This window comes from Rhagoletis zephyria, unplaced genomic scaffold (genome assembly GCF_001687245.7).
Source record: "Rhagoletis zephyria isolate East Lansing unplaced genomic scaffold, Rhagoletis_zephyria_1.1 Rzeph_scaffold_02284, whole genome shotgun sequence".
NCBI classification, from domain to species: domain Eukaryota; kingdom Metazoa; phylum Arthropoda; class Insecta; order Diptera; family Tephritidae; genus Rhagoletis; species Rhagoletis zephyria.
Window position 1 is genome coordinate 36,042 of NW_016159368.1, and position 19,264 is coordinate 55,305.

At 34.9% G+C, this 19,264-nt stretch overlaps 2 protein-coding genes and 1 long non-coding RNA gene across 3 annotated transcripts in view; 2 read left to right on the plus strand and 1 right to left on the minus strand.

Annotated features, from left to right (window-relative positions):
- The first annotated feature begins 3,029 nt into the window (after nt 1–3,029).
- Nucleotides 3,030–11,680, plus strand: LOC108366477 (alcohol dehydrogenase [NADP(+)]). The gene is made up of 6 exons (XM_017620899.1): nt 3,030–3,192; nt 8,744–8,924; nt 10,232–10,419; nt 10,484–10,600; nt 11,038–11,420; nt 11,507–11,680. The coding sequence occupies exons 1-6, from the start codon at nt 3,121–3,123 to the stop codon at nt 11,535–11,537; spliced, it is 972 nt and encodes a 323-aa protein (XP_017476388.1). The 5' UTR covers nt 3,030–3,120; the 3' UTR covers nt 11,538–11,680.
- LOC108366480 (transmembrane protein 245-like) overlaps nt 11,635–19,264 on the minus strand; it is a 9,060-nt gene continuing 1,430 nt past the window's right edge. The window contains exons 4-10 of the mRNA XM_017620902.1: nt 18,945–19,264; nt 18,716–18,868; nt 18,617–18,646; nt 17,846–17,956; nt 17,617–17,769; nt 17,518–17,547; nt 11,635–11,931 (exon numbers count right to left, since the gene is read on the minus strand). Coding sequence (XP_017476391.1) covers nt 11,655–11,931; nt 17,518–17,547; nt 17,617–17,769; nt 17,846–17,956; nt 18,617–18,646; nt 18,716–18,868; nt 18,945–19,264 — 1,074 coding nt within the window. The 3' untranslated portion in view covers nt 11,635–11,654. The remainder of the gene's footprint in view (nt 11,932–17,517; nt 17,548–17,616; nt 17,770–17,845; nt 17,957–18,616; nt 18,647–18,715; nt 18,869–18,944) is intronic.
- LOC108366478 (uncharacterized) lies at nt 15,478–17,199 on the plus strand. The gene is made up of 2 exons (XR_001848087.1): nt 15,478–16,268; nt 16,768–17,199. It is a non-coding gene; the product is annotated as an uncharacterized LOC108366478 (long non-coding RNA).

Below are 19,264 nucleotides of genomic sequence, written 5' to 3' on the forward strand. Positions count from 1 at the left end.
AAATCGGGACATTTCTGAAGTATCGAATATGAACGTACAATTTTTTTTTTATAAAATAAATAGACATTTCATCTTTTAATGTAGTTTTATTTAAGACAAAACAAAGAGAAAAAACTTGAAAAATTATCGCAAAAATGTTCGGTGGCGAGAATGTAAATAAGGAAAAGACATTTTAGCAAGTTTTGGCTACTTTTCATGGTTTAAAATATATTTATTATTTAAAAAAAAAGAGCTATGTAGTAAATCAAAATTTCACATTTCGTAGAACTTTATGAAAATTCGACGAATTTTAACAAATATTTATCAAAATTTTTTAATATTTAATCAGGTTTTTAGAAGAAGGGCATGCAGTTTTGTAGCCCATTAAATTTTAGTATAACAAAGTGCAAGTTCGAAGTAGTTTGCGAATTTGTTTGTTCGCGCATTTTCTTCCATACAAAGTAGGTTGACAATTTTTTTGCATGGAGAAATGAGCATCACCTTCCACAAAACAAAATTCTTAAAATTGCACTTCGTTTTACTAAAATTTAATGGTCTAACAAACTGCATACTCAATGTTTTTAAGAAATCGAATTAAAAAGTACAAAATTTTGATAAAACTTTGCCGAATTTTGCTAATTTTTGTACAAAGTTTGATTCATATGTTTTTTGTTATATAACGAGCTACATTTTCATAAAAAATAATAATAAACATTAAATAATAGAAAAAGGAATAGCCGAGGAATATTTAAATATTTCTTTCCTGTTTATATTTTCGCCACTGTATCTACAGATTAATTTTTTCATATCCATGATTTTTTTAGGGAGTTGGTATTATTTTTAATAACATATACGTCCCGACTTTCAAAAAATATTCAGCGGGACAATTTCCTAAAAATCGGTACTGTCCCGCCAAAATCGGTACGAATGGTCACCGTATACAAATATCACAAATCTAATAGATGGCATAGAGGAGGCCTCAATCTTTTAAAATGGACAGCAACTGTGAAATTGAATTAAGGTCTTTAGTTACCTACAAACGTGCATGCTGTATTTGTTTAAAAAGGCCCTTCTTATGCACATCTGTGCGCATCGGACCAATGTTGTAAATGCAAGATCATAGAAAAAAAACGCATTTTTGGCAGAGACCGCACAGATGGAAATAAGACCATCGGTAAAGCTCATCACATCGAAAGGTAATAGTATTCCATATGGTATCACAGCGTTACTATTCTTGGCCTATGTATGTGCGAGGAGGATACTGCGCTTTAGGAGTTTCGGAGAGGCGATTGCCAGTTTGGTTGTACCTCATTGAGTTCGTTCGTTTCGCCACTTGCTGACTGTTGGCGAATTGATGACGGCTATTGTATTGTTATTTGTTCAAGCTAAACATTTGAAAGCATGTATGCGGGCAGCTATTTGTAAGCTTCCAGAAGTTGCGGGGTTCGAATTCCGTCAGGCGCATCCTTAAATTAATTAATTAATTTTTTTTTTTTTGGAACCATAAAAGTATCTGTCAAGTGCAGAAGGAATGCGTATTGAACGAAAAATTCAATCAAACAAATTTGCAGAAAAAAGCCAAACAAGTATCCGTTTCATAAGCTTAAATATTTCGAACAACATCGTTAATAAACAATAGCTAACAATCTAGTTATTTCTTCCAAAATAAAAATGTACATAAATACCTCCTTGGGAACATATGTTATTATCTCAAGCCAATTGTCGAACTCATTAACTGTCTGGTCTTAAAAATGTATGTGGAAAATGCAATAAATTGATTTGTGCCCACGTCAGCGCAATGCCACTTGCCACGCGTCACTTCATATAAAATATTTAATTTTTGAAATTATGAAGGACAACATTCGGTGTGTCCGAACTTAAAAAGGGTACGCTAATAACGTAATTGAGTCATTGTATCACAAACTTGCTGATACACATAAATATCTGCACATGTGCATGCATAAATACATATGTATGTGGGTATGCAAACAAATGCATTACGGTGAGGCTTACCCTGGGATTCAGTAATTCAGTCTCATCTCAAGTCACTAAATTTGAGATTAGCAATTAGTGACTATTTTTATGAATTGAGATGATTTGGCTATTCCGTAGGAGAGAGTCACAAAAATGCGTGGTGAAAACAAACACAGACAGTCAACTGATAGCGTTTATGTTTGCCTTTTGCCGCGCCGCCCGAAGAGTCGCAATGACCGAGTGGTCGAAGCATTAGGCTGCCGGTCGAGAGGGTCCGGGTTCGAGTACTCCTCGGACGTAGAGGATTTTTTATATTTTTTTTTATTTAGTATTTTTTTATTTATTAGTTTTATTTTTTTTTTTAATAATTTTTAGATTTTAATGTTAAAAAAAATTATTTTTTTTTTCAATGGATTTGTATGATATTATAGCATTTTGGTATATTTCCTAACGAAATTCTTATTGAACAAATTTCCTCGCTTCATATTCGCGTTTTTTTTTAATAAAATGGAGAGCAATTAACTTTTTCTCCATATTTTTATTTTTGAGGTCTGCTCTTAGCCAGCTGTCAAATTAGTGACTTTTTGAGACTAGAGACGTGAGACAGCGTACTACATACCAAATAGTCTCAAAATCCAAGTTCGCCACCAAAAGTCACTATTAGTGGCTAGAGACCGCTTACTGGATGCCAGGGTTAATCAACTTTTCGAAGAGGTACAGGCTTGAAACATCAAAACGTAGGTCAGAACCCGATGACAATGCAATACAGAAGATGAATTAATCCTCCAGGTGGCGCAGATGTTGAGATATTTGAAACCCCGTATTTATGGTCCGATATGGTTCATATTTGGAATTCTGACTTTACTTATTTCCGGACCACCCTAATGGACATTGTTGCTCCTACTTGCATACACACTAATGCCCCCATTTAGCTCTTTTGCTCCAGAATGCAATTAATAAAAGAAAACATGAAGCGCATTGAGAGCGTAAATGTACATACATATTTACATACATAAACCAGTATTTTTATGACAATATCAGCCGGCTAAAAGTGTATGACCGCTGTCAGCTTTCTTCAGAGTAAAATTAAACGCCGCGCGGTCAAGTTCGTGGTTTCTGATTGAGTGCATAAAAAGCTGAGAAGCAGTCAATTCATTGATAACAAAAATGAGCGAGCAAAAATATTTACATCTGAATAATGGCTTGAAGATGCCGATATTGGGATATGGCACTTGGATGGTAAAAAAACAAAAACACAATATTGAATAAGCAAGTGAATTACAATATATCTTATTCTTTTTATTGAGGGTTTTAAGCGCCTAAAGTCTAGTTTTTCGGTGCACAGCTGTGGTTTAAACTAAGATGAGTAAAGGTCAATCAGCGGTTAAATTTAAACCCAATTTACGCAATCTAAGTTTAAACTGGCCCTAAGAGATTTTGGCCGAGTTCAACAAAGCACTCCAACACGTAAATATATTAGAGTGGTCCAAAAAAAATTTTCCGAGATATGGCTTGTGGCACCTTCCAAAATGTTTCCTCTTGCCGAAAGATGTGCTGGTACACTTTAAAATAGACATCTCCTTTAGTTTCCGAGATATTGACTACAACTTTTTCGATGATTTAGTAAAAATTTAGTTGGTGATGCAGTCAAATTAAGCTAATTAATATCTTACAAATGGCGTTCTCCATTTTTGGATATCTCTTTTAGTTCCCAAGATATTGAGTAAAAAGTGTCGTTAATGAGGTAGAAATTTTGATCACATTTTGTCACATTTCCTTCATAAACTCGAAACTAATTAACAATAAACATTAAATATTAAATAATTTACGAATCTTGTGAACTAGTAACATTTTCAGAGACTTTGGAGAAAATCTACCTTCGCGTTTTTGAGAAATTGCATTCCAAACTTCAATCGCGATTTCCCACAACCTGCCGAAATTAACATACGACAAACTTTTACCCAGGCGACGATATGTAGTAGTCAGTGATCGGACTTCTACCACATTGTGGTAGATCAGCCACTTTTTAGAGCATCTACCACATCTACCACATAAGGTCTGAAATCTACCACATATTCGCGTTATTGAGTAGCTAGTTTTATTTTTCCTCGACATAATTTTCTTAATTTTAAGAGCAAAAATTGTCCAGCACTAAAGACTATATGGTAACAAGAATGATAGTTATAATTCAAGATTCCGCATTCCCGGCGGCGATGAAATTTCTCAAGTAAAAGTAAACAAACCGCTAATGGTAGGATAGAATAAACTGTAAAATAGTAAATTTTCTCAATAATACATTTTTCGACAGGAAACGCGGTTTTATTATGTTAAATTGCAAAATATATTATGATTTATAAAAAGAATTAATAGCGAAAATGTGAAAGTATTAGCAAATTTCAGTGCATCTAAAGTTTCTGAGGCGTTGTTTACTTTGTAAAAATCGGCAAATCCCAAGTAGCGGTTTCTGTAACGTGCCACCTTTGTTCGCTACATCGTGATGTTATAAAAAGAAAAACTGACAGCACTCCGCAAGGTTGCAAAATATGTTCGAAAAATATCTTGATATGGAAGCTTTACACTGTCAAGGAAAAAAATTGCCAAAACTCGACGAAATTTTTGGCAACTTCAATCGTGCACTTTAATATACTAAATTTATTTTTTTTTTTAAATCTCATTAAAACTTTTGCAATTTAAGGGAAGCCTTGCAGAATTTTTTAAATTTTTGTACAAAGTTTGATCCAAAACCTGAGATCTACCACATTTTTTTGAAATCTACCACATTTTTTTCCAGATTCTACCACACAGAATTTTTTTTTGAGTCCGATCACTGGTAGTAGTTAAAAGTTCTAAAGTTACACCTTCAGACAAGTTTAACCCATTATGAGTTACTATTCAAACCTGTTAGCGGTTTTGGTTACATACAAACATACTGCATACCATATTTTTATTTCTACAACGTTTGTTTAGCTTTGCAGTAGTATGTACAAGTACATATGTATGTATATTTGGATGCTGGTCAACGTTTTAAACATACAAAGCGTGGAGTCTCATTTAAGCCGCGCTCCGGCATTCTTTTGACTTTCAAAATGAAAAAGTGGACAAGCCACACTTACAATAAAAAAAAAAAAACAAAAAAAAAATAAAAACACTTCACGTTGACCTATATCCGCATATAGACAACAGTAATTGTATTGTATGTAGCGTAATATGAAAAGAAAATAAAAAAAATTTTAAGGTTTTTAAACCTTTATTTTATTCAAAAGCTTATATCACTACCTAAAGTTGAAAAGGTGACAAGTCCATTTTTTTCAAAATTGGGTTTGTAATGCAGAATGACAGATAATGCAAAACTACATCGATTGTGAGTAGTCTCTCCTGAACAATTCCCTAAAATGGACTTAGCACCTTTTTACCTTTAGGTAACGATATATATGTATGTACATATGTAATGAACTTGCAAAAGCAAATATGCATATGTAGGAACTTTTGTACAAGATAAATATTTAAAGACATGAATGTATATACATATGTAGTACCAGTGCATATCCTTACCTTAGTATAGAAAGGCGCTATCGCAAGTTGTCGCTGAAATATAAAAAGCCGTAACTAGCTAAAAATCCAAAATTCACTTTTGATTGATCATGAGGCATTTCATCAAATAAATTATAAATCCATACATCGTTTTATGCAATACAAAAAAATTTTAATTTCACTAGCAAAGGCAAGTCAGTACTTCTGAGGAATAATCGTTGAAAACAATCTGTTTGCTTCGATGTTTTTTCTCTTGAATATCTCTGGCATTTTGATAAAACAACTCATATTGGGTTAGGCCATTTTCTGGTTTGGTTATATTTCGTAGGGTTCGAAACCCACATTTTAACGATTAACTAACTAGCCAGGTGTAATTGAAGAGCCCCGCGCACTGATGACTTTATCGGTCGCCTACTATTTAGTAGGATACTCGAGAACGGCTGAACTGATTTGAATGGTTTTTTGACGTAGAATACGTCTTTTGTTTCGATATGGAGGCTATGCTTAAATGTTGTAGTTGTAATTTTTGGAGCTTTACGAAAACGCTTATGGCACAAGAACTAATGAAGCGGTTTCAAAGAAAAGTGTGGCGTTTCAAAGATATAATTCATACCTATCGACAAAATGATATTTTTTTGGTTTTCTTTAATCAAAAGTTCAAGATTTTTTCTTTCATTTGGTATATTCGAAGTATTGGTTGATATCTTCTAAGTATGTTTATTTAATCCAAATATATGGGCATAAATAATTTTCCATACAAAATCACTTCGTCATCATTTTGCAAACACGTGCATGCGTTGAAAGTGAGAGAAGGGGACAAAAAGTATGTGTGTGTGTTGGTATTTCGGCCTTTGAATAACGGATGGCGCAATATTTATAAAAGGCCAAGGTGAAGGGGAATATGTAGATGAAGAATATGATAAACATAAAAGTAAAAACAAAGATAAATATAAGGAAAAATATGAGGATGAGGATACCGATAAAAGTAAAGATGAAGATAGAGGAAGAAAGTTTAAAATAGAGGTAATTATAGAGAAAAGGATATTGACAGAGACTCAATCTGGGGACTATTTCGGGATTTTAGAGATTTTCGGAATTCTTGGGACTTATCGATATAATAACCGATATTTTATCGGTTTTATTATCGATATGTTTTATCAATTTTGTTGTCGAAATTTCTATCGATATTGTTATTGATTTTGCTATCGTTATTTTCGGAACTTATCGATATAATAAACGATATTTTTCATCGATTTTGTTATCAATATTTTATTCGATTTTGTTATCGATTTTGTAATAGATTATTTTTATAGATTTTGTATTCGATATTTTCGATACTGTATCGATTTTATTATTGATTTTGCTATCGATATTTTCGGAACTTATCGATATAATAATCGACATTTTTTATCGATTTTGGTTATCGATATTTTAATCGATTTTTTAATAGATTTTTTATAGATTTTGTAGTCGATTTTGTTATCGATATTTTAATAAATTTTGTTATCGACATTTTTATCGATTCTGTTATCGATTTTGCTATCGATATTACTATCGCTTTTGTTATCGATATTTTAATCGATTTTGTTACTGATTTTGTAATAGATTTTTTTATAGATTTTGTTATTAATATTATTATCGATTTTGTTATTGATATTTTTATCGATTCTGTTATCGATGTTTTGTTATCGATTTTGCTATCGATATTATTATCGCTTTCGTTATCGATATTTTTTTCTTAGTGTGAGCTTTCGTTTTTGACTTGGATGTGCTCTTAACCATACCACGTATTCTACGTTTAAATTTAGCGGCTGTGTCTCCGATACAGCCTGCAGCAGGTATAATATCAGGATGCATGGCACAAAAATTTGGAGGGTTGCCAACTGCTTGAAAATATTAAACTTAAAAAATTATTAAATCGATAAAATTAATGAAATATAGCAATGTTTGTATTAAATTCAAGAAGTTTAAGAAATATAACCATTCGAGATGTTCTGGATGAGTGCTGCCACCTATTTGAAAAATTATCTCAGTTAAATTTATCAAATAAAGGAAATATTGCAATATGGGTGTCAAACTAGAGAGTTTTAAGAAGGCTTACGGTTAAAAATATTTTCGAAGAGGGTTGCCACCTGGTTGCAAATTTAACGCAATTGAATTCACAAAATAAATGAAATATTACAGTATGGGTACAAAATATATATTAGTAAGCCTAGCCAATATCTGCTTGCTTTGCGGCGCCTTAAAACACTAACACTAACGATGACAACCGATGGATAAATAAACAAGTGAAGGGGCAACAATTTTTTGTATGAAATACATAGGAGCAGGAAATAATTTTACTCATAGGCCATATCGTACATGACCGTACTCATACATACATGGCGTATGAGTAACATTTTCCATGATAAAGTTTGAATGGGAGTACTTCCAGTTATTCCATCAAACCAAAGTAAATCAATTTGCTTAACGTTTGACATCGATAGACTCCATAGAGTTGCCACCTGTTAAACATTTTTGTTCAATTAGTTAAATGAATTGCTGCAATATGGGTATCATTGGAAATGGGTTTAAAAGGGATTTATCTCTAAGGAGCCTGCCAGGGTTGCCACCGGCTTAAAAAAATCAAAGCAGCATTAGTATATTCTGTTTCCGGTTAACGGTGAGCGTTCGCTGTGCAAGTTACAAAATGGAGGGGGACTGGGAATTGCCATTTGGAATGTTCTCTATCGAATGTGACAAATTTTTTTAGTTAACTTCAAAATTTTGCCAAATTCGTTTATGGCCGCCTAAATCGTTCAAATACCCCTATGTGCACCGATAGAACTATGAAGCTACTCGAAAATGTCAAAAGATCACAGAAATAATGGCTAATATGTCCTTTATTAAAATTTATTTGCAACAAAAACCTTTTTTTTCAAAAGTTCACCCAAAAACCCGCAGACACTTTTCATATGATTCAATTTTTCTGTACAATTTTACCTACATATAAGCTCTCGAAGTGACCAGAGAAAATTTTTACTTGAAAAAAAAATGGTGTTGAATTCTATATGTCATCGCATAGAATACAAAATTGTATATGCGGGCTGTGTAATCGCCTCACCACAAGTCGGTTTGACACGAGATTGAAAAACTTTGTCCTTGCCCATCTTCTTTCCGAAGTTCCGCCAGTTTTGTGCATTAAAGAGAAATTCTTTAAACTTTGTATCTTATGGCAAGCATAAACATACTATTTATTTTTTTTGTTGTTATTTCACAGGCAAGCGAGGAAGAAATAACCGTTGCTGTAAATGAAGCTCTCGAGATAGGTTACCGCCATATTGACACTGCACCTGTGTATTTGAATGAAAAGGCTATTGGAAACGTTCTACAGGAGTGGTTATCTGCTGGTAAAGTTAAGCGATCATCTCTATTCGTGACCACTAAGTTGCCACCACCAGGTAATTGACTTCATTCTTAAAGTAATGCTTCTCATAAACACGCTACGGCGCTTTTATATGCAATTTATAGCGGAATAAAGCTCTAAATGCTTCGAAGCTCGTTGTGGAGTTGTACCATAAACGGAACACTTTAAACACTTAACATATCGTCACCGTAATTCACGAAGGCCCTAACCACCACTTTTTTTCGAAACTGGGTTTTTCACAGATTTTTGGTAGCATATATTTAAAATACACCTTCACTAAAAATTTGAAAGTGTCAGTACTAAAAAACAACGGTGTTATGCCACTTTTTAAAACGCCCTATACGTATACATATATGGGGCGTTCCATACCAAAACGGACGGGATTCCCACTTCATGTGTTTGATTTGTTTCAAAATTTTAGGGTCGATGTATAAACATAAATAATATATTTTTAAAAACCTAACAGAACAAAAACAAATCGATTTAATAGTTCTCCAAATATCTCGAGAACGGTACGAGGAAAAAATATGAAAAAAATTCTACAAAAATTAAAAAAAAATTTTAAATTTGTAATGCACTCATTTTATTCAAGTTCGGTGTAAAAAAAAATTCAAAACTCAAATTATTGTAGAGTGCACCAACGTGCAAATTGCGCAATACTCAGAGCTACCATTGTGATTTTTTAAAATTTTTTTTTGAGATGGTATATTTTAAAAAACTATTTTTTTATCAAAAAATTGTATGTGAAAAATTTTTCAATCAATTTTTTTTTTAATATTTCTTTTTATAGAGAATTCTGATGTATGTACGGGTGTTTTTTTTTTCAAATTTTTGGTATGGGAGCCCCATATGCATGATTAGTTTTNGTGTTTTTTTTTCAAATTTTTGGTATGGGAGCCCCATATGCATGATTAGTTTTTTGCTTTTCCTGTAAAATAAAAAAAAATGTTGGTTAGGGCCTTTGTGAATTTCATACAACAAGTTATTTCTTAAATGCAAATTTTACACGCTCAGTCGGTAAACTGGATATGCGTTTTTAATCTTTGGCCGATTTACTGCTCGCGATCGTGCTTCGATTTGATCTCTAACAAGTTGTTAGTTATCTGTATATAAATACATACATATGTATCCACCTATGTAAATATTTTCTTCGGGCGCTTGACCTTGTACTTTTGCTTGTGGAATCTTTAACCAATTTTTCTTCTTATATTTCAAGAACATTTTTATCAAGTAGGTTTCAAAATTGATCTGCATTCTGAACACAAATTTTGTTCTGAAAAACTACTTGAAAAAAAAACGACAAAACTTTTATGTAGAATTTGTACTTTTCTCGTCTCTCAGGCAATAAACCCGATCTAGTAGAGTCGACTTTGCGCAAATCCTTGGCAGATCTGCAATTGGATTATGTCGATTTGTATTTGATACATACGCCATTTACGGTAATGCTCGATGAAAATGGCGAATTTAAACGCTATGAAGATGGCACTATTATGGTCGATCCGAGCACCGATCACGCAGCTATTTGGAAGGTGAGTTGCTCGCAACTAGTTATAGAAGTACAAGAGCGTGTTTTCCATAATTATATAATTATAGGAAATGGAAGGTCTACTTGCCAAAGGGTTGGCCAAATCAATTGGAATATCGAATTTCAATCTGCAGCAAATTGAAAGGCTACGAAAACATTGCACCATTCAACCGCAAGTTTTACAGGTACGTACTTATGTATATACAGTCAATCAATAAAGTTTAGGTACAGAGAATTTTTTGCAATACGGGCCACTCTTTATTAAATATTTTTTTTTTGGCTAACTTTTTATAAAAATATGGTTAATTCTACAACAGAAACCCCAAAAATCATAATTCCAAATCTTGTGCAAAATTAAAGAAAATTGTGCAAATTTTCATTCAAATGTTGCACTTTTTATTTACACTCTTTAGAAAAAAGTTGGGTATGCAGTTTTTTGAATAATGAGACTTAATGAGATACTTTTTCACCTAAATAAACATTTTAAGGGTAGAAGTGTTTAAAAGCTCGATTTATTTTTTACTGAACTTATTCTGGAACTCCATTGATTGAAGTAAATGCAAAAAGAATGATTTAGCGTTTTTTTGCTCATATACACATCCACTACTTTGAACCATTGCAGATTGAATACCACATCTACTTGCAACAACCAGAGTTGATTGAGTATTGCAAAGCTTCGGACATAGCCGTCACCGCCTATTCACCACTAGGTTCCAAAGGTGTAGGCGCTTTAAATAAGATGGTTGGTGTAGAACGTGAGTTACCCGACTTACTTGAGGTGCCGGAAGTGAAGCAGATCGCCAAGAAATATCATAAGAGTGCAGCACAAGTTTTGCTACGGTGGATTGTGGAGAAAGGCTTATCGGTCATACCGAAAAGCACCAATTCCAAACGCATGCGAGAGAACAAAGATATCTTTGACTTTAAACTAAGTCCAGAGGAAATTGAACAGCTCAATAAATTGGATGCCAATGTGCGTGTGGTGGATTTCGCATTCTTCAAAGGGTAAGTATTGGAATGTAGACTAAAGAATTGTTAAAACCATGCGATATTCCTTTATATACACTATTATTTTCCATTTTTCTTTGCAGCGTTGAAAAGCATCCGGAATTCCCCTTTTAAATTTTGAATTCAAAGTTAGAACACATCTGATGTTTAATATTTATCAATTTATCTTAGCAATGTTATATTAAATTTATATTCACCATATTTATGCAAGTAGTTTTAGAAATATACACATTAGTTACTCGCTTCTGCTACAGGCAGTAATGTTTTCTTAATTATCTTAAGCTCTACAGCCCGAGGCTTAGTCGGGCTCAAGTCGTTCGCATGGCTGGTTTGCTGGATAGGTTTGTACATTATTTGTCTATCATTTTCATTGTTTCCATGTTTCTTTATGGCATCGATTATCGGCACCTCCTCGATCGCAGTCACCTCTTGCGGCGGCTTCAGATGCGTTTCATTAACTTCTTTAACTAGCACACTTTCTATAGCGGACACATCTACGCTGCTACTGCTAAATACATTAACAACACTTAAATATATGTATGTATTAGAATTCAGTACATTTTTGCTTATAGTCGCAGGAACAGATGCAAAGAGGTTAAAACAACGGCAAGAATGCAGCAAAATATTAGTTTAACTTATATTAAGACCCGACTTGGGCACCGCTCAAGACGTAGTTTAAGAACAACAGGAAGACCCTTGAAAAATTTTAACTGGACCTAACTATTGGAAAAATGGATCTAGCAAAATGTTCGGTAATTTTAATAAGACCTACTCAATCTCATCTAACGGTGGGTCCCGGAAACGAGACGTATGGGCAAGGATGGACCGTAGAAGAGACGTTTTAAATGAATTGGCTAGAGTTGGTTGTGGAAGTGGTTAGTATCCTCCGGAATGTTTTCACCTATTGGACATAGGTTGGGTGTGTTAGGAACAATTTTGGATAAGTAGGAATCTGCATCTGAGTGGTAGTTCGACTTTGGTCTCCCATGACGGCACTCACGGAGCCAGAGTTTCCGAAGGTGTTAACCTTTGATGAATGCAGTGTAAGTCCTGTCTGCATACTTATAGCTGAATCTGGTCTTTGAGATCCATTAGAAGGCTTGTGATACGACTTGAAGGAAACTCAGCTTCAAGTAAGTGGCTGTAGTTGTGGTACCTTTGGTAGCATTCCACCAGAAGCTGCTTACTCAGTATTATGAAAGAATTCGGATCTGGCTGGGTAAGTGAAACTCAGACGACATTCTGTGGAAGTTCTTATTGTGGCAGACTGTAAATTTTGTTGTTATTCTGAGAGATAACCATTTGCTTTAAAACTCAAGTCCTCAACATCATTGCTCAACGCAGAAGTGGAACATTCGTCGACGTATGAGACCATCGAAGTATCCTCAGGTGGAGGAGAGTGTTTATATACATACATATACAATATATATAGAAACTAAACACCAGCTGGGAGGCACCTCTGTTTCATTCTGCTCTTCACTTCTCAAATGAATCGCAGGCCAACGCTTTCACCTCTTCAAATAATGCTGTGTTGAAAGCCGTCGACAAGTTCACTGCTACTAAAGCCGTCCTTTGATAGCGGCGGCTTTGGTTAAAGCCACAATTTATTAAATTGTTGATGGCATTAAGGGCCGTGGTGGTAGTACCCATTACATTTACTGATTTATTTCTGGAGTCAGATGGTGTGCAAATGATGGGCAACCAAGCCGCAACAGTCTTCACTATTGGGGAAAGGAGAGACATCTGGCGATATGATTCGCTTAGGTTGGCAGATTCCGCTATTTTCCATATTTCAGATATTACTTATGTTACGAGCGATAGGAACAATGACTTTAAAGTCTTCCCGATGACCTCCCGAACTTCAGAGCTGTGTTTTTTAGTTTGCGCAGCCACGTTTGGCCTTGTCCGCCGAAGATTGGAATGTGCAACTTCGGCTAAAAAGCTCGCACCACACTTCTTTGGACTCAGCATTGTACACACACCGAATGTGATAAGACACCTCAGTCATTATACTTCGTCAGGTTAGATAAAGACCACGGCAAACGTTTAAAGGGCTACGATTTGAAGGCATGCACCTGGAATGTCCGGACCCTTAATTAGGAAGGTGACATCGCCGCGATCCAAGAAAGAGAGAGACTCCGTCGCCAAGTACTGCCGTTCACCGTCTAGTCACAATTTGCACACACAATAGTCACAAAGAAGGGGGTATCATGTGCTACTGTCGGAAAATTCAGCCTCCAGGACGAAACGTCTGATAACGGACTGAGGCTGATCGACTTAGCTCCATCAAGCTGCGTGGCTATCTCCAGAGTGCTCGACATTCGTCAGTAGTTTTTAGAGACATAATTAGCAAGCCAAGAAAAATTAAATAGGAGGTCTCACAGGGTCGTGTCCTCTCCCCGCTACTATCTAACTACAATATCTCAAAGCTCCCCCAACCACCACAGGGAGTCTCGATTGACTGCTCGATAATGGCGTCTGTGAATTAAATTGATGGCTTGTGCTCGAAAGTAAACGGTAACCTCTCCGGACTTTCTCGCTGTTTCACTGCAAGGAGCCTAACCCTCTCCCTTACGCGATCCTCGGCAACCCTTTTTACCACCTGGACGAAGGAGGTCCATCTTCTTGTAGGAGAACACAACCGCAAATGTCAATAAAGTACATAGCCGTAACAGCCCTCAAGTCGCTAGTCGTCAGCAAGTGGGGCAAAGACAAAGCAACGTTGCTGGCAACATACAAGGCATGTGGCCAGCCGGTCCCAAACTATGCAACGCCTTTATGGTAGCCAGGGACTGGTAGGATGCAGTGGACGAAGCTACAGACCTGCCAAAAACAAGGCACCCCGGACAGCGACAGGTGGCAAGGAATTCCTAGTAGGGTGTTACCAACGTGGGCACCCGAAGCCCTCGCCAAGGCACGTCAGAAGGCTTCTATACTAACTTACGGACGAAGTCCAGACAGCATGCCGACAAGCCATAAACGTCATTCACGGGACATCAGTATTGACCTACACTGACTCTCGACCTGTGAATGCCCTTTTGGGAACACAACCACCTGACGTGGGCGAGATAGAGATTCGTCTGCCTCAAGAGACTCGAACTACAATAGCCCTACTTCGCTCTGGCTACTGCAGCAAGTTAAACTCGAGTCCCCAGTCGATGATGACGGATTCGATGTTCCACCGACGGACTATGACGAAGTGCGAGGTAAACCGCAGCTAACTTTCGGCCATGCCGATTCATAAAGTAAGCTACCTCTGAGATCTTACCTTGGAGTCCGTTGCAGTTGAATTGGAGAAGATAGTCGGAATTGTGATCTAACCGGCGAAGTCCAACCCTAATTATAATTCTTAATGATGAATGGATATTTTAAGAAAATAAAGGTTATTGGACGAGTTATAAATTCGTTTTAATTTATTAGTAGTCATACAAAAATATTAAATTAAAAATACTATTCATAGTATTATATTGCAAATTTTAAGCAATAAATAATTCGATATTTTAAACAGAGCGGCATTTGTAATATTCTTTCTCAGTTCTAAATATTGGTGATCACTCACTAAGTTTATGTAGTCCTTAAAAAGAAGGTGGCTAATGGCTGCTATTAGAATTCCCTCATATGTATATAAACTAAGAAATATGTTNGAATATTCTTTCTCAGTTCTAAATATTGGTGATCACTTCCTAAGTTTATGTCGAGCTTCACCAGAAGCCAGTAGTCCTTAAAAAGAAGGTGGCTGATGGCTGCTATTAGAATTCCCTCATATGTATATAAACTAAGAAATATGTTTTCGTGTACAAAACGTGTAGAAAACCTCCTAATGATAATTAATTTTGAGTGGAAGCTGCAAGTTTTTACTTATAACAATTTGCCAGTGAGAAAAACTATGTCTACATGCAGTTAATAGTCAATGAAGGAACTTTTTGTGTAATTTTTAAGTTAAAATATACCACACGAAACTGTAGTGCGTATCATAACTATGCGACTCCTGCATATTTATTTAATTTTAATTATTTTATTTTAAATGTAGCTCGTTCTATANTTGTAGAAAACCTCCTAATGATAATTAATTTTGAGTGGAAGCTGCAAGTTTTTACTTATAACAATTTGCCAATGAGAAAAACTATGTCTACATGCAGTTAATAGTCAATGAAGGAACTTTTGTGTAATTTTAAGTTAAAATAGGCCACACGAAACTATAGTGCGTATCATAACTATGCGACTCCTACATATTTATTTAATTTTAATTATTTTATTTTAAATGTAGCTCGTTCTATAACAAAAACTATATCCATACCTACATAAATCCAAGTTTCAACACATACTAGTATAATAAAGTACAAGCTTAAAGAGTCACGCATTTACTATACGAACTATCTATGTTCCAACAATTTTTGTATATGGAGGAGTAAAAAAAATATAAAATATAAATATAATAACATAAATAGTCAAAACTCGTAAATATGTCGGTGTGGTATAGTTCTGATAGGCACTATATGCATGTATTTGAATAAGATTTCTTAAAACAACTTGCAACATCATGGAAGTATTGTGTTTTCGTACTTTTTTGCAGAGCGAAAGTGGTAAAATTTCCAGAAACTTAGTTTTTGGATAATATTTACTGGAAAAGTACATTTGCAGGGTTTGTTGGATTTTCAAAACTTATTTAAAAATCTTCGCCCCTGACTAAATAAAATTCGTAAATATTAAAATGAATTTCAAGCTTCTAAAAAGGGGGTTTTTTAAGTTATTTTAGTTTTTTAAAAAATGCATTACAAAAAATTCATTTCACTATCACTTGTTTGGGTAATGGGCGGATATAAATTCGTTAAGCACAAGANTCTAGTATAATAAAGTACAAGCGTAAAGAGTCACGCATTTACTATACGAACTATCTATGTTCCGACAATTTTTGTATATGGAGTAAAAAAAATATAAAATATGAATATAATAACATAAATAGTAGTCAAAACTCGAAAATATGTCGGTGTGGTATAGTTCGGATAGGCACTATATGTATGTATTTGAATAATATTTCTTAAAACAACTTGCAACATCTTGGAAGTATTGAGTTTTCGTACTTTTTTTGCAGAGCGAAAGTGGTAAAATTTCCAGAAACTTAGTTTTTGGATAATATTTACTGGAAAAGTCATTTGCAGGGTTTGTTGGGTTTTCAAAACTTATTTAAAAATGTTCGCTCCTGGCTAAATAAAATTCGTAAATATTAAAATTAATTTCAAGCTTCTAAAAAGGGGTTTTTTAAAAAATGCATTACAAAAAATTCATTTGACTATCACTTGTTTGGGTAATGGGCGGATATAAATTCGTTAAGCACAAGAATTAGTCATTACTTCAGAATATGTTTTACAAATGATTATAATTTTTCTTTTATAACTATACAACAATTAATAATTTTGTTCATTAATTGGAATGCAATGCTTTTAATATTTTGATTCATCTGTTAGCTTACGTACATTTATGTAGTAGTTAGGTACATAAAATTTAACACATTAAGATTTACTTTTTGTAAAAAAAGTATTCGAGGTAGTTACACCAATTTTTTTTATATTAAGTCGCGGATTGGAAATTCATAACAGATTTTTCCCCCAATTGAGTCAGATTCTACACCCATATTTGCTGCTATTATGTATACGCGAAATTCGCTGCGCTACTTAAAAGGTTAGTAGTCATAAAAAGAATGTCTGCGTAAGCTGAAAATACAACGAAGGAATATAGCGGTAAAATTACAAAGAAATAAAATTTAGAAAATTCTTTACAAAAATAAATGGATTGAAGTAGAGCAACCGGTTTTAAATTCTTATTTAGTAAACCCCTCTCATTCCGTTCAGAACTTAGCGTTGATGGCATGTTAATTTCAAACCATTTTACTTGTTGGAATTTAAAAACTGTTGTTAAAACTTAAAGCAAACAAGTCTCATGAGTTAGCCATGTAAATGTAAAGCATATTAACAAGAATGAAGCGTATTAGCAGCTTGTTTGGCGTTAGGAGAAATACATAATCGCGATGTATTGTTATTTGCGTTGAATGTTCATGTCATTTGGCGTGTGTCAATGCATTTCATAAGCAACTCACGTCGCTCGGGTGTCTTCTTCAGAGCTTCGTCTAAAAACCAAATTAACAGACTGGCTCATTAAAGGCATTATCTAATGAAAATTTTAATTATTTGCTTACCTTGGATCATCATTGGCGCGCATAGCTACAGCTGCAACCTCAAATATTCCTATGAAGAAGCATAACATTAATGGACCAAAGATGGCGCCCTGCCAACCAATCCAATACATGCCGCCCGCAATAGCCAAACCAGTCAAATAAGGATGTCCACCGCTAATTAAGTATATGTATGGCAAACAAATTAAATTAATCCCTTGTTCTAAATCGAAGCATACATCTACAAACTAACCCCTTCATTTCTGCATAGATGGCTGCCTCAAAATACGGTGGCACGAAGAATTGCAATAGGAATAGCACGATTCCAGCATAGAAGCGATCTTGAGCCAGCCATAACTCCAACAAGGCANTAATTATTTTGATTCATCTGTTAGCTTACGTACATTTATGTAGTAGTTAGGTACATAAAATTTAACACATTAAGATTTACTTTTTGTAAAAAAAGTATTCGAGGTAGTTACACCAATTTTTTTTATATTAAGTCGCGGATTGGAAATTCATAACAGATTTTTCCCCCAATTGAGTCAGATTCTACACCCATATTTGCTGCTATTATGTATACGCGAAATTCGCTGCGCTACTTAAAAGGTTAGTAGTCATAAAAAGAATGTCTGCGTAAGCTGAAAATACAACGAAGGAATATAGCGGTAAAATTACAAAGAAATAAAATTTAGAAAATTCTTTACAAAAATAAATGGATTGAAGTAGAGCAACCGGTTTTAAATTCTTATTTAGTAAACCCCTCTCATTCCGTTCAGAACTTAGCGTTGATGGCATGTTAATTTCAAACCATTTTACTTGTTGGAATTTAAAAACTGTTGTTAAAACTTAAAGCAAACAAGTCTCATGAGTTAGCCATGTAAATGTAAAGCATATTAACAAGAATGAAGCGTATTAGCAGCTTGTTTGGCGTTAGGAGAAATACATAATCGCGATGTATTGTTATTTGCGTTGAATGTTCATGTCATTTGGCGTGTGTCAATGCATTTCATAAGCAACTCACGTCGCTCGGGTGTCTTCTTCAGAGCTTCGTCTAAAAACCAAATTAACAGACTGGCTCATTAAAGGCATTATCTAATGAAAATTTTAATTATTTGCTTACCTTGGATCATCATTGGCGCGCATAGCTACAGCTGCAACCTCAAATATTCCTATGAAGAAGCATAACATTAATGGACCAAAGATGGCGCCCTGCCAACCAATCCAATACATGCCGCCCGCAATAGCCAAACCAGTCAAATAAGGATGTCCACCGCTAATTAAGTATATGTATGGCAAACAAATTAAATTAATCCCTTGTTCTAAATCGAAGCATACATCTACAAACTAACCCCTTCATTTCTGCATAGATGGCTGCCTCAAAATACGGTGGCACGAAGAATTGCAATAGGAATAGCACGATTCCAGCATAGAAGCGATCTTGAGCCAGCCATAACTCCAACAAGGCAGGCAATGAACACCAGTAGCTGCCCAAAAATGGTGCAGCAGACAAAATCGCTGCCAGCGCCGATGGTAGAAAGACTATGCGAGCGCCAAACACTGTATGTACCAGCCAAGTGAAGAGGCCCGTAAAAATTGAACACTTAAACATGGAAATTAACACACTCGAAATGGAGTTCTCTAAAGCATCGGCAATTTTAGAGCCGGATGT